General features: G+C 45.8%; 1 protein-coding gene across 1 annotated transcript; it reads left to right on the top strand.

Moving 5' to 3' along the window:
• Positions 1 to 12473: 12473 nt before the first annotated feature.
• On the top strand, positions 12474 to 12860 carry LOC311321691 (histone H2A-like; the record flags this gene model as incomplete). The annotated part of the gene is made up of 1 exon (XM_084453696.1): positions 12474 to 12860. One exon carries the CDS (start codon positions 12474 to 12476, stop codon positions 12858 to 12860), a length of 387 nt encoding a protein of 128 aa, XP_084309822.1.
• Between the last annotated feature and the right edge of the window lie 747 nt (positions 12861 to 13607).

A 13607-nucleotide genomic window follows, 5' to 3' on the forward strand; every position in this document is an offset into this window, starting at 1 on the left:
AAAGAAGGAAACATTGTTACTGAGGATGAGGACATTAAGAAAGTCATAGTGGACAACTTTAAGGATGTGTACGGTGCTGTGTCTACTGCTCCTCTGTGTCCCGAGGCCTTGTGTCCGAGGCTAAGCTGACACCTGTGTGCGAGACCAGAGGCCTCCTGTGCCCCATCACCAGAGAGGAGATCATCACCGCCATCTCACAGTTAAACAGGGGCAAATCCCCAGGGCCCGATGGCCTCCCTGCAGAACTGTATCAGACATTTGCCAACGAGGTCGCTGACAACTTGGCCTCAGCCTTCAATGAAGGGATCGCAAACTCACTAATGCATGACAGTTTTTACCAAGGAATCATCTCTCTGATCTTCAAAAAAGGAGATGAAAGTGACATTAACAACTGGAGACAAATAACCCTGACAAACATGGATTATATGATATGTGCTGAAGTTATTATGACAAGAATGTGTACAGTTTTAGACCAACAGACATGTGCAATCAAAGGTCGTAATATGTGTCAAACGGACGAGTCCCATGTGTCAAAAATGATTCTCAAGTGTTCCCCATTCAAATGCAATGGGGATTCCCAAATGTCAAAAGAGTCCCCAATGGATGAGTCCCAAATGTCAAAAGAGTCCCAAATGGACGAGTCCCATGTGTCAAAATGATTCCCAAGTGTTCCCCATTCAAATGCAATGGGGATTCCCAAATGTCAAAAGAGTCCCCAATGGATGAGTCCCAAATGTCAAAAGAGTCCCAAATGGACGAGTCCCATGTGTCAAAATGATTCCCAAGTGTTCCCCATTCAAATGCAATGGGGATTCCAAAATGTCAAAAGAGTCCCCAATGGACGAGTCCCAAATGTCAAAAGAGTCCCAAATGGACAGCGGAGGATTCTCAAATGTCAAAAGAGTCCCAAATGGACAGCGGAGGATTCCCAAATGTCAAAAAAGTCCCAAATGGACGATTCCCAAATGTCAAAAAGGTACCCCAGTGGACAAGATGCCCAAATGTCAAAAGGATCCCAAATGTCAGTGAATCCCATGTGTTAAAATGATTCCCAAGTGTTACCCATTCAAATCCAATGGAGATTCCCAAATGGCCAAATGATACGCCAATGTCAGATTCCCAAGTGTCAGAAATATTCCCAAGTGGCCGAGTCCGGTAGTAAAGATTCCCAAGTGTCAGAAAACAGGTTCCGTCTCTGAAATCATAACCCAAAGGAATAGTAAAGGGAAAATGCATGTTTAGCCCTGTTTTAAGGTTACTTAAGGTCATATACAATGGTTCAGATCAAAACGTTGACCAACGTTCTAGGTGGCGCGCACACACATGGATGGATGGATGGATGGACGGATGGTTGGCTGGATAGATAGATAGATACACAATTTGTATTCTTGCCTTTTCATCGTGTCATGTGGTCAGTTAGTTGATTTTATTGTTATATGTTTCAGATGGAATGTAGCTCTGAGCTAAATCTGGTGTATCCATTTAAATGTTCTTGAACATTTTATGTACGTGCACATTGTCCCGTCCAAATAAACTTTTGAATGAATTAATGAAAACTAGCATTTTCGAGAAAGTTGATAATTGTCATATATATATTGTCATACAATGGATGTGGATGGGCATCTTGAAAATCATTCAAAAACATGTTAAACCCTCGATTTCAAAGACAAGAAACTCAACTAGGTGTTAGTTGGCGTTCTGGCATTTTGTTGTTTTGTGTTTGCATGAATGGAGCTGGAGCAATTTGGTGGAGATGAAGCAATTTCACTTTATTAAAGAAACAAGGCAAATAATGGAATTTTGTTTGTCTCACTGTGTGAATGTCTGTGGAGGTGGAATGTGGCTGGCCTGGGGGATGGGGGAGCACAGAGTGTGTCTCTGAGCATCTCTTATCAAGATCTCACATTCCAACCTGAGGGAGATGTGTCCCCCAATATCACAATTCCTCTGCCTGTTCGCAGATAGAGCAGACAGGGAATGGAAGGACTTTGAGGCGCACTTCTCCGTCCCAGCTGACATACTGTCCATCATTGTTAAGTTCTGGACTGCGAGGGTGGCTGACCACGATGTAGAACAGTATCTCCACCGGTATTGTACCATCCTGCGGCCGGTAGAGAAACTGTTAGACAACCTTGGGCTGTGGTTTGGTGTGCGGCGCTACCGTGTCAAACTCAACCGTGACAGTGAGGGGCGGCTCGCGTCCCTGCCAAACTCCATCTCTCTCGGCCCATATAACGGCAAGATTACTTACCCATGACAGATCCAGCGGTGTTACATTTGCCAATCAACTTCACACCAAGTAAAGGACTGCGTTTTAGTCAAGTGTTGGCGCTGTGGAACAGTCGGCCACAAGGGGAAGCAGTGCACTAACACCGAGACCTGCACCCTTTGTCAAGTCGAAGGCCATAACTACTTCACCTGCCCGTCTTCATACAGTAATCGGGCGAGAGCAGCAGGAGGCGCCGCAGCAGCAGCAGAGAACCAGCAGCGATCAACAAAATCAGCTCCTGGGAGCGGACAGCGCTCGGCCCCGACAAAACCAACACCAGTAGCGCCGGAGGGTGCACAATGCACAGCGAGAGCAGAGGCAGAACCAGAGGCTCGTGAGCGCACGCAGAGACACATGCGCAAGGCGAGCGCATCAGCGGCAGCGGAGAGAGACCCAGCGGCAGCGGAGGGAGACCCAGCGGCAGCGGATGGAGACCCAGCGGCAGCGGAGGGAGACCCCGCGGCAGCGGTTGGAGACCCAGCGCCAGTGCAGCAGGATCATCAGCCTCCAGAGGTGGCTGCATCAACCGAGGCGGCAGCAGCACCGACGGCGGCAATGGACGGAGCAGGCGTGATGCCATTGCCTCCATCAATGGAATCATCAGCGGCAGAGCAGCTTCCGGAGGATAACAGCAGCGTTGGAATCCAACCATTACAGGGAACCAACCAGGACAGCCTTCCCAGCCACCCGGTGCCATGCATGGTACCTGACACAGCCAGCCTACGCGCTGAGTTGGACAATGCCGTGGCTCGACTGTGCGGCCCAGCAGAGGAAGCCAGTGGACTATGTAGTCAGGAAGCCCAGAAAGAATAGAGATCCCAGGAAGAAGCAAAATTCATGAATAATGTGTAGACTTGGCCTGTATCTAGCTGTAACTATATACCTCGTGAGCCTAAACATTGCTACTATCAAGCTCAGAGGTATACTATCAGCAAAACCTAGGAGAGAGAAGCTAGGGGTCCTCATAAACATCAAAGCTAATGTCATCTTTGCACAAGAGCTATGGCTCCAAACAACAGACAATGTTAGAAATGTGAAAGCATGTTGGTTGAATGGACACTTCTCCACCGGCACTGATAGATCAGATGGTATAGGCATTTTCTTCAACACAAAAAACGTGAGCTCATACCTGGTCGCCTGCTAGTATTAGATTGTTTAATGAAAAAGCAAAAACTCAGATTGATCAATGTCTATACAAGTCAGAAGGACAAAGAAAAAGCACAACTATTTGACAGAATCAAAGAGGTTTTGTGTGGGCAACTTGATATCATTCTAGCAGGAGATTTCAATACCATTACTGAAATCAACGATCGTATCCCAGCGAGACCTTTCAAGCTTAGCCGAGCTAGCAAAATACTTAAAACTACATGTGAAATCTTCAAAATTAAGGATGTTTTTAGAGTTCTCCACCCTAATGGAACTGGTTTCACTCGTTTCGAAGCTAGGTACAAAACGAGGATAGACATGATTTATGTATCTGACAAGTTCAACGTACAAACGCATAGAACAGAGGCCTGGGTCAGCTCTGACCATTTGGCTGTAAGGACCACGGTCAGCCTCCCAAGAGCAGGCCCCCGGCAGAACAGCTGGAAATTAAATGTGCACTGTCTGAAAAACACAAATGTGTTACTTAGTGTGAGAAATTAAATTTGAAGAGTCAAAGAATTAAGAGTTCTCACAGGCTCGGCTGTAGAGCTATGGGAGGAGATGAAGAGAAGCCTTAAAAGGCACATCTTCAAAGTAAACTTTTAAATGAAAATCGAAATAAGGAGTATGATTTAATGAAAACATATGTAGATATTACATGTATAAGGAAATGCCTATTGACTGAACATGATGAAAAGAAGCTTGAATATGTTGAGAGAAAGCTTGCAGTTTTTAATGATGAAGTGCATGCAGGAGTAGAAGCTGATGGCCCTTCAAACATTAATACAATTATACAGAAATATAAAGAAAGAGTAGACCATAAATGTATTGTTGTGAACGTAGGGAGGGTGTACCAATTACAGACTGATGTCATTCACCTGCTTTCAGCTGTTGCTGCCGACTGAGGTGCCGTTTACACGACAACGATCCCTGCAACTTTTGTTGCGGTGTGGCCTTTCGTTTACATGACAACGGCGTTTTGCGGGCTTGAATCCGCAAACTTTTGACACGGTGTCCCAGAGTGGAATCTTTTAAAATGCCACCGTAATTCTCGCCATGTAAACTGGCAATACGCAATTCTTGCGAAAAAGGTGACGACACGGCCCCACTTCGTGCCTAATAGGCATGCGCGAATAGAAGAATATGAGGGATATAGACTACTTTACTGTTCACAGCTCAGTGCAGCTAGATAATGAAAGAAAACAAATACATAAAGGCTTAGATAATACAAATAAAAGGAGGACAAATTAAATAGTAAGCCAATTGATCTAGTGACTAGTGAGTAAAAGGGTTTGTCTCTAATCATGCCGGTCAATTTTACAGCTAAACCTAGGCCTTACAGCTATAATGGATTGTGAAGATGTGAGCCCATCATTCTTATTGCCGTAGGGCGGGAACAAAAACATATCAAAGGCAAGTCACCAGCGAGAAAAGGCCAAGATTAGAAGGGAAACCTTCAACAGTTAACCGTGGTCACCATGGAGCATCTAATCCAGTTGTGTCATGCCAACCAGCATTTCCTTAATATCGGTGTCGGTCCATATGTCCGGGAACATTTCAATGTCCCGGACAAACGGGAGAGATTCTGGTCATTTATTTATTTTTACTTGTCGGCCTGTTGGCCTTCTTCAGAATCTATCAGACCAACAGGCCCAAACGTCCAAATAAAATAACTGCATATGGAGCCAGAGTGTGCAACACTTTTCCTTATGTTTTATGACCAGTTCTTCCAGTGATCAGAACCTCACAAGATTACCTTGGTATGCGATACCTTTTTGTTATCTATAAGCTTAGGCTTTCATGATTCGCATGCTCTATAGATGTCCGGGACTGCACAAGCACCACTGGACAGCCTTTCACTTTATTTTGTCACCTTACTTTGAATTACGGCTGTAGGCTAGTGTAATGGATTTTTAACTGATCTAGTCAAAAAGGATTTACCAAGATTAGCTCAAACAGGTTAAGTCTGGTTTATTGAGAAAACAATACGAGCGCAAGGACTTCCGGACAACTCACATGAGTGCTTCATCAAAAGAAGTGAATTCAAAGCTTGTCATGCGCAGCCTTATATTCAAGCAAAACACAGGTACGGCGCATTGAGGATGTGATTGGCTAACCCATTGTAAGTCATATGAAATGGCAGGCGTGGTCAAGAATACAGACACTTGATATGAGAAAAGGCGGCAATCTCTTGGAGACAAAGGATGGTTATTCTGGAGTAGACAGATTTCTAGGTGTGTGGACCTCCTGGAGGTCATCCTGTCAGGAATTAGGTTAGCACAGCTATGTGAAAAGTTGAGGGACGTGGTGAATTACAAAAGGAGATGATGAAACTATAATTTCTATGACACTGGTCAGGATGGATAAGATGGGGGAGGACCTTTTCAACCCTCCTGGCCAGGACTGATGTGTATAGCTTGTAATCAGTATTAAGGACCGAAATCGGTCTATACGACCCACAATCTAGCTTGTCTTTTCCCTCCTTCGGAATAACAGAGATAGTAGCCTCCCTCCAAGTTGGTGGTATTCTCCCATCCTTTAAAGCAGTGTTAAATGTCCGAAGGAGGGGCGGCACCAACTCAGACCGGAAAGTCTTGTACCATTCTGTAGAATAGCCATCTGAGCCTGGTGACTTATTGGGCTTCAGTCCTGATATGGCATTATTCAATTCTTCTTCCGTTATGTTTGCTATTAATGTTGTATTCTGGTCTTCTGATAGGGTGGGTAGATTAAGGGATTCTAAAAATTATCTAGTCTGTTGTTCATCTTCTAAATTTGGCTGTGTGTATAGTTCTGTATAATAATTTTGAAAGGTCATTTATATTTATTTTTGCTTATACAGAAGGGTCTTGTTCAGTGGGTCCCTAATTTTGTAGACTGTACTATCCACCTGTTTCTTTTGTAATTTCCTGGCCAGGAGTTTTGAAAATCTCGCTCCTCACTCATAATATTTTTGTTTTGTAAAGATCATCTTTTTTTCAATTTCAGTTGAGTACAGAGTATTTATCTCTTCCCTAATCTCCTTTAATTTAATTTAATTAATTTCTCAATTGCCTTTCTTTTTTCTTATAAGCACAGACAGATATGATTCTCCCCCTAAAAACAGCTTTTAGCGTGTCACATATGATCTCTGGGCCAGTCGCCTCGTTATTATTTATTTCAAGAAATAGCTTTATTTCTTCTTGTATCATAGTTTTAAAGTGTATATCATTTAAGATACTTGAGTTTAGTCTCCATAATGTGTTTCTTGGGTTATTACTGATCTGCAGTGATAACAGGAGAGGGGCGTGATCAGAGAGATCTATTACCTATTTCACAGTAATGTACTCTATGGCGATCCCTTTAGAAAATAAAAAAGTAGTCAATTCTGGAGTAGACACCGTGTGGATTAGAATAATGTGTGTAATCACGTTTTAATTTCCTATGGAGGGGGGTTTGAACTGATTCTTTTTAACAATCGATTTCAGGATTAAGGCGTACATTCCACCCCCCCCCCCCCCACATATAAGTATTCTTGTCGCTCCCGTCATTAGATCAAAAACGTTATCATAAAAAGAGACATCGCTTCACGGGGGGGTGTACACATTCAATAACGTTATTTGGACGCCCTCCATCTTCCCTGAAACTAATAAATATCTTCCCTCTTTATCCTTTATTTCTGTGCACTTTTCAAATAGGACCATGCGAGATATCAGAATCGCGACCCCTCTCCTGTGACCCGATTTGTAAGATGAATAATACACTCTTGAAAATCCCATCTTTGTCAATTTTTCATGTTCAGTAGAGTTAAGGTGCGTTTCCTGCAATAATACTATTTGTGCACCATCCTTTTTCATCTTACTTACAAAATTTTACTTCTCTTAGCTGGGTTTAAGACCCCATTTACGTTAAATGAAATAATTTTAAGGTTATTGGCCATTATCCCTTAACTGTGGTACGCATATCTAAATTCTCCATGCGCAAATACCAGCACTCAAAGTACATCCAAAAAACTCCCGTGAACATCGAGAGGTAGACATAACAAAATAATAAACACAGTAACAAAATGATTTGAATCGGACAAACTTTGCTTCCGATAGTGAGGCTCGTTCTAGGTGAGCCTTTGAAGCGCTCGAGATGTCAGAGCGCCTATAAAGGATAACCTGCTCGTTTTAAAAAGCAGGGCCCTTTGAGCCGGCTGCCTAGCAGTTGTCATAACTGGTTTCCTCGCGTCCCGACATCGTTACAGCTTATAGTTCACAAAGGAGTCAGTGTCACTGTCAAACTCGGCTCTGTCGTATCCCACCCTTGACAAGGCTATAACCAGAGAAAATCTAAATTATGACAGGTTTATGATCTGTATGACGCCACACTGAAAATAAAAAGGATTAACTAAGATGAGATAAGACTTATCTGCATTGGTAGGCCCTTTGTGGATTCCATGTAGCTAGCACAATCAGGGCCGCTTGAATTGCCTCAGCTGTTCTCTGATCCGCGACCGTGAGGCTCGTCCAGTTCATGCTGGCTCTGTCAGTCCCACTCGAGGCTTCGGTACATCGGCTGCGGCTGTCTGCTGCCAACTGCCACTCGGATAAGTGTTGAATCTCCCGCTGGTCTGAGCTGGTCGTGGCAGTACGATGTTGACTGAGAATACGCGTGAAGCCATGTCCCTCATCGCCTCTGCTGCGCTCTCGTACAGACGAGTGCCATCACTGTAGAAGACTCGTAGTCTCGCCGGGTAGGGTGTCTGGAACTTAACCTTCTTTTCCTTTAGATTGTTCCTCGCTTCAGCATATTCCATACGCCTCTTCAGGATTGTGGGAGGGTAGTCGTGGTCCAGGTAAAAGCGGGTATTGTTGTAGCAAGTGTCTTTCTTCTGCCACGCTTTACGGATCACCTCTTCCTTCACTTTATAGCTGGATAGCTTGGCTACGATAGACCGGGGCTTCGCCTGTGGGCCCGTGGGTTTGGGTCCAAGGGCTCTATGTGCTCTCTCGATTCTCAGCTCCATATCCTGAGGGAAATCAAGCGTCTCTTTCAGTAGGCCTTCCAAGAAGCTGGACATGTTAGTTCCCTCTGCCTCTTCAGGTATGCCGTAAATCCGAATGTTATCTCTACGGGCTCGTGCTTCCTGGTCAATAAGCTTGGACTCCATGTCGGCATGGCGCTGCGAGAGGCGTTGAATTAGCGTAGATGTTGCCTGTAGGACCGATTCTGCTTCATCAATCCACCCCTCAGCTTCATCTAGTCTGGTGTTCGTTCTGCCCAGTTCTTGTTTGATTTCTGTGAGCTGTTCTTTATTATCCTGTCGAAAATCTTTGAGTTCATTCAGTATGTTTCCTAGGTTCTTCCATATCGTCTCCATTCCCCTCGTGGGCCGGCGAGTTGCTACGATTCATGTTAGCATCGTTTTCCACTGTCAGTTCATCAAAGTTATCAGTTGTTGACAAATCTTTTCTCCTTTTAGAGCTTGCCCTGCTTTCCATTCTTTACATAAATAACCTTCCTAAGATTATCATACACATTTACAGGGCGAAATTATAAAATTGTCGGAGAGCGCGGAAATCAAGCTGCCTTCTCCATGCGTGTGGAACCGGAAGTCCTCTTATGAGGTGTCTTAAGTAAATATGGTTTTCCTCAAGAATGTATTAAAATTATTAAACTATTATATGCAAAATCCCAGGTAGCCGTAAAAGTCAACGGAGGTCTACCTGAGTATATAGACATTCAGAAAGGAGTGAAGCAGGGTTGTCCGCTGAGTGCAGCGCTTTATGTTTTGGCCATCAGCCCTTTACTGAACAGAATAAAAAAATGACTACAGAATAGAGGGTGTTTTAGTTTATGACACGAGAGTTAAGTTGTCTGCATATGCAGACGACTTGACCGTGTTTTTAAAAAAACAGCAAGAATTGGATGTTGTTAGAGAGCACTTTCACTTCTGCGAGCAAGCTGCAGGAGAAAAACTAAACCATGAGAAAACCAAGTGTGTTTGGATAGGAGAAGAAGAGGAAAAGCCAACCCTGACAATGGAGGTGGAAGAGGAAATCAAAATCCTCAGAATATATTTTAACAACAAAGACTGCGCTCAGACAAACTGGGACAGAAAGGAAAAGGAGATCCAGTAAGAGGCAGACAAGTGGAAAGTCAGGGACACTAATTATAAATCAAGAATAGGGATAGTGAAGACCTTTATTATCTCCAAACTGCTTTTCCTAGCGACAATCTTCCCGCCACCTGGGAAAAGTATTTCCAGGATAAATAAAACGTATGTAAAACTGATCTGGGGAAACAACAGAGAGGTCACAAAAATAAATTTGATGTATAAAAGTGTTGTAAATGGAGGACTTGGTGCTGCCCATGTTGGCAATAAGTTAATGATAGCTTTCTGCAGGGCTGGACTGGGACAAAAAATCGGCCCTGGCATTTTTGGCCCAGACCGGCCCACAGGGCTGGACTGGGTGAATATTTCCTGCCGGGAAATGTAGCCCCAGTCAGGCCACTAGCCGAGCCGACGCGGTGAGATGGAACACCTTCAGTTTCGTTTTGTTGACGGGGGGGCTGCGCGATTTGTTGACGGGGGGGGGGGGGGGGTAGGTGCTGCGCGATTTGTTGACGGGGTGGGGGGAGGGGGGTGCTGCGCGATTTGTTGACGGGGGGGGGTGCTGCGCGATTTCTTGACACCTGAAACTAACAGAGGGAGGGGTGGGGCCTACATATGATTGGGCCAGCCCAGTGTCACTATAGAGGATGGACCAATGGGCCGCTGTCCCTGCTCTATGGGCCGTTCGTTAGCTCTTTTTTTTTTTTTTTAGATCGGCCCACAAGTAGGTCCGGCCCACCGGGCATTTGCCCGGTACGCCACATGGCCAGTCCGGCCCTGGCTTTCTGTAAAAATATAACGAGAGGCATCTCAAGCAGAGCAGCCTGGGTGGGAGATGTGAACTCATGGTAGAAGCGAAGAGGCAGAGACAGAGCAGCAGTACCATTCCCCAAGCGGGGTCATCCCTGTATTCCCCGGGTCCTATGTTCCCCGGGTCCTAGGTTCCCCCCTAAAAAGGGCTCTATGTTCCCCCCAAAAAAGGGTTCTATGTTCCCCGGGTCCTATGTTCCCCCCCAAGACAACCTTGTTTTTCGCTGGCCGTGCAGGCCGTGGCTGCCTCCTTCTCTATTGCTATGCTGGCCATTTACATCGGCCAGCTGGCTATGGAGCAAACCCCCACCTCTATGGATGAAGACAGGAGAGCGGAGATGGCCGAAGCCGCCGGAGCTGTTGCTCAGCTTGTGAGAATCTCCGCCTCCTGTCTGGGTGGAGTGATGGCCATGTCGGTGGTGCAGCAGCGCCACCTATGGCTCTCCCTGACTCGTCTGCGCGAGGAAAACAACCCAACGGCCTGGGTTAAGAAGAGACGCACCTATTGATGGTGGTGGTGTGCCCACACCACGCTGTGTTAAGAGCGGTGGTGAGCAAGTTTCCCTGTTGAGGAATGAATTAATGGTAATGGTAAATGGTAATTGGACTGCACTTATATAGCACTTTTATCCAAAGCGCTTTACAATGTCCTCTCATTCACCCACTCACACACACATTCACACACCAATGGCGGCAGCTGCTATGCAATGTGCTAGCCTGCTCATTGGGAGCAATTTGCTGTTCAGTGTTCACTTTGCCCAAGGACACTTCGACATGTCCGATGATCATTGTACGACCCGCTCTACCTCCTGAGCTACAGCCGCCCCGGGGGGGAGGGGGGGTGTAGGCATATCACCCGCTGCCCATAAAGCAAACACAATGCAACGTTATCCTGGTTTTCATGTACAGTCTGCATCTCCTCCTGTTTCAGCTACTGTAATGTTCTTGGCTAGAGCCGCTGGGTCTTCTGTGAAAGAGTCAGAATTGAACACGGCAGGTCTCGCTGCAGCTAAAAGACCGGCTCGAGCCGCAGTCTTTTCCTGCTAAAGCAGATGTGACTCACGCTGCCCAGCAAGCAAAATACGTGTAATAGAAGTCTAGGCTAAATATATACCAGATATAGCCGGTTTAGCTTAGCCCACTTTGAGCCGGATTATTTTTTTTAAAGGAGTAGTAAAGGGAAAATGCATGTTTAGCCCTGTTTTAAGGTTACTTATGATCATATACAATGGTCCAGATCAAAACATTGACAAAACTAGCACTTTTGAGAAAGTCTGATAATTGCTCTACCACCGTTAAGGTCATACAATGGATGTGGGTGGCCAACTTGAAAAATCATTCAAAAACATGTTAAACTCATTGTGTCGCCTTGGCCTCAGGTAGCTGCGCTGACCTGCTGGACGCCCATGAGACCGCCCCCGGGACCAGGTGGGATGCCAGCGAGTGCTCGAGGGGCGGGGTTCCCTGAGAAATATCCCTCTCCAGCCGGACCATTTGGCTGTCTTTGAAATTGAGAGTTTAACATGTTTTTTGAATGTTTTTTCACGGTGCCCACCCACATCCAGTGTCTGACCAAAACGGTGGTAGAGCAATCATCACTTTCTCAAACGTGCTAGTTTTGTCAACATTTTGATCTGAACCATTGTATATGATGATAAGTAACCTTAAAACAGGGCTAAACTTGCGAATCAACAGCTCGGTAGACTTCTGGTAACGACGGATCTCTCTCAGGGCTACTGTGCCGGGCCTGTAACGATGAGGCTTCTTCACACCGCCGGTGGCGGGTGCGCTCTTACGAGCCGCCTTGGTGGCGAGCTGCTTCCTCGGGCCTTTGCCACCGGTGGATTTGCGGGCGGTCTGCTTGGTTCTGGCCATGATCTCAGCTTTCTTCTCCGCGAGTCGAAGTTAAAACTTTCCACGAAGAGTCTTGTAGCTTTACAGAAGGTAATGTGCCATTTTTATAACGTCCGCTGCCGTGCGCTGATTGGACGGCCTCTCTGGGTGACTTCATTGGCTGGCTATCGTCTCCTTCTCCCCATTGGCCATTAACATGGAGACTGGGATTGGATAAGGCGACAAAAGCAAAAGAGCGCCACTTTACGCAAGTTATAAAAATCCGACCGCCGTTATCTCACACCACTCAGTTTCTGAAATACTTTTATACTGAAAATGAGCGGAAGAGGGAAAACAGGAGGCAAAGCCAGGGCTAAGGCCAAGACCCGATCATCTCGCGCCGGTCTCCAGTTCCCGGTGGGTCGTGTTCACAGACTTCTCCGTAAAGGCAACTATGCCCACCGTGTGGGAGCCGGTGCACCGGTCTACCTGGCCGCTGTGCTCGAGTACCTGACTGCTGAAATCCTGGAGTTGGCCGGCAACGCTGCCCGCGACAACAAGAAGACTCGTATCATCCCCCGTCACCTCCAGCTGGCTGTCCGCAACGACGAGGAGCTCAACAAACTTCTAGGAGGCGTGACGATCGCCCAGGGCGGCGTGCTGCCCAACATCCAGGCAGTGCTTCTCCCCAAGAAGACCGAGAAGGCTGTCAAAGTCAAGTGAAGACGCCACTGAAGTGAATTCTCCCAATAATCCCAAAGGATCTTTTAAGAGCCACCCACTTCTATTCTTAAAAGTGCAACGTGTATTTCCATTGTTCTCTCTAATGCGTGCCCCCCCCCCCCCTCCCGATTTGAGGCACATTCGCCTACATGAGCTTGATGCTTGAAATTTAGCTAATTCAGTCTGGTTTGAAGGTATTGCAGACATGTTTTTGGATTGCTTTAAAATATTCGTTATTGGGCATAGTTGTATTACTCTTGACTTGTCATTGTTTTAATTTAAAACCTGTTTAATTGAAACGCTTCGTGTTGCCTTTGTGGATGAAGTGTGATGCATGAATGACCTAGTTTGTCATGCCTGTTTGTCCTACCTAATTAGACGTCCTTGTATAAATGGCTTGATCTCCTCGTAGACTTATACAATAATGGACGAAATTTAGCCACAATGCAAGGGTCACAGCATGGTGGCGATCAGCGCTGATCATTGACTGCGCAGGACATTAACATCACCATCAGGACTGGAACCATATCTGTGTCCAGACTTGAGTTCTGGTCAGATGAGAAATATAACGTAACCGTACGGAGAACTGTCTGTCTGCTTATTAGTGCTGATCACCTCTAAATGTGTTGACGTCTTACTTTCCAGCATCTTCCTGCTTATCTGATTATCAGCTAAAAACAGGATGTGATGCAATGAAGGTTAGAAGGGAAATATACACGGCAGCATCACTGAATTTCACTGACATGC

This window comes from Borostomias antarcticus, assembly GCF_949987555.1.
Source record: "Borostomias antarcticus genome assembly, chromosome: 19".
Classification (NCBI taxonomy): domain Eukaryota; kingdom Metazoa; phylum Chordata; class Actinopteri; order Stomiiformes; family Stomiidae; genus Borostomias; species Borostomias antarcticus.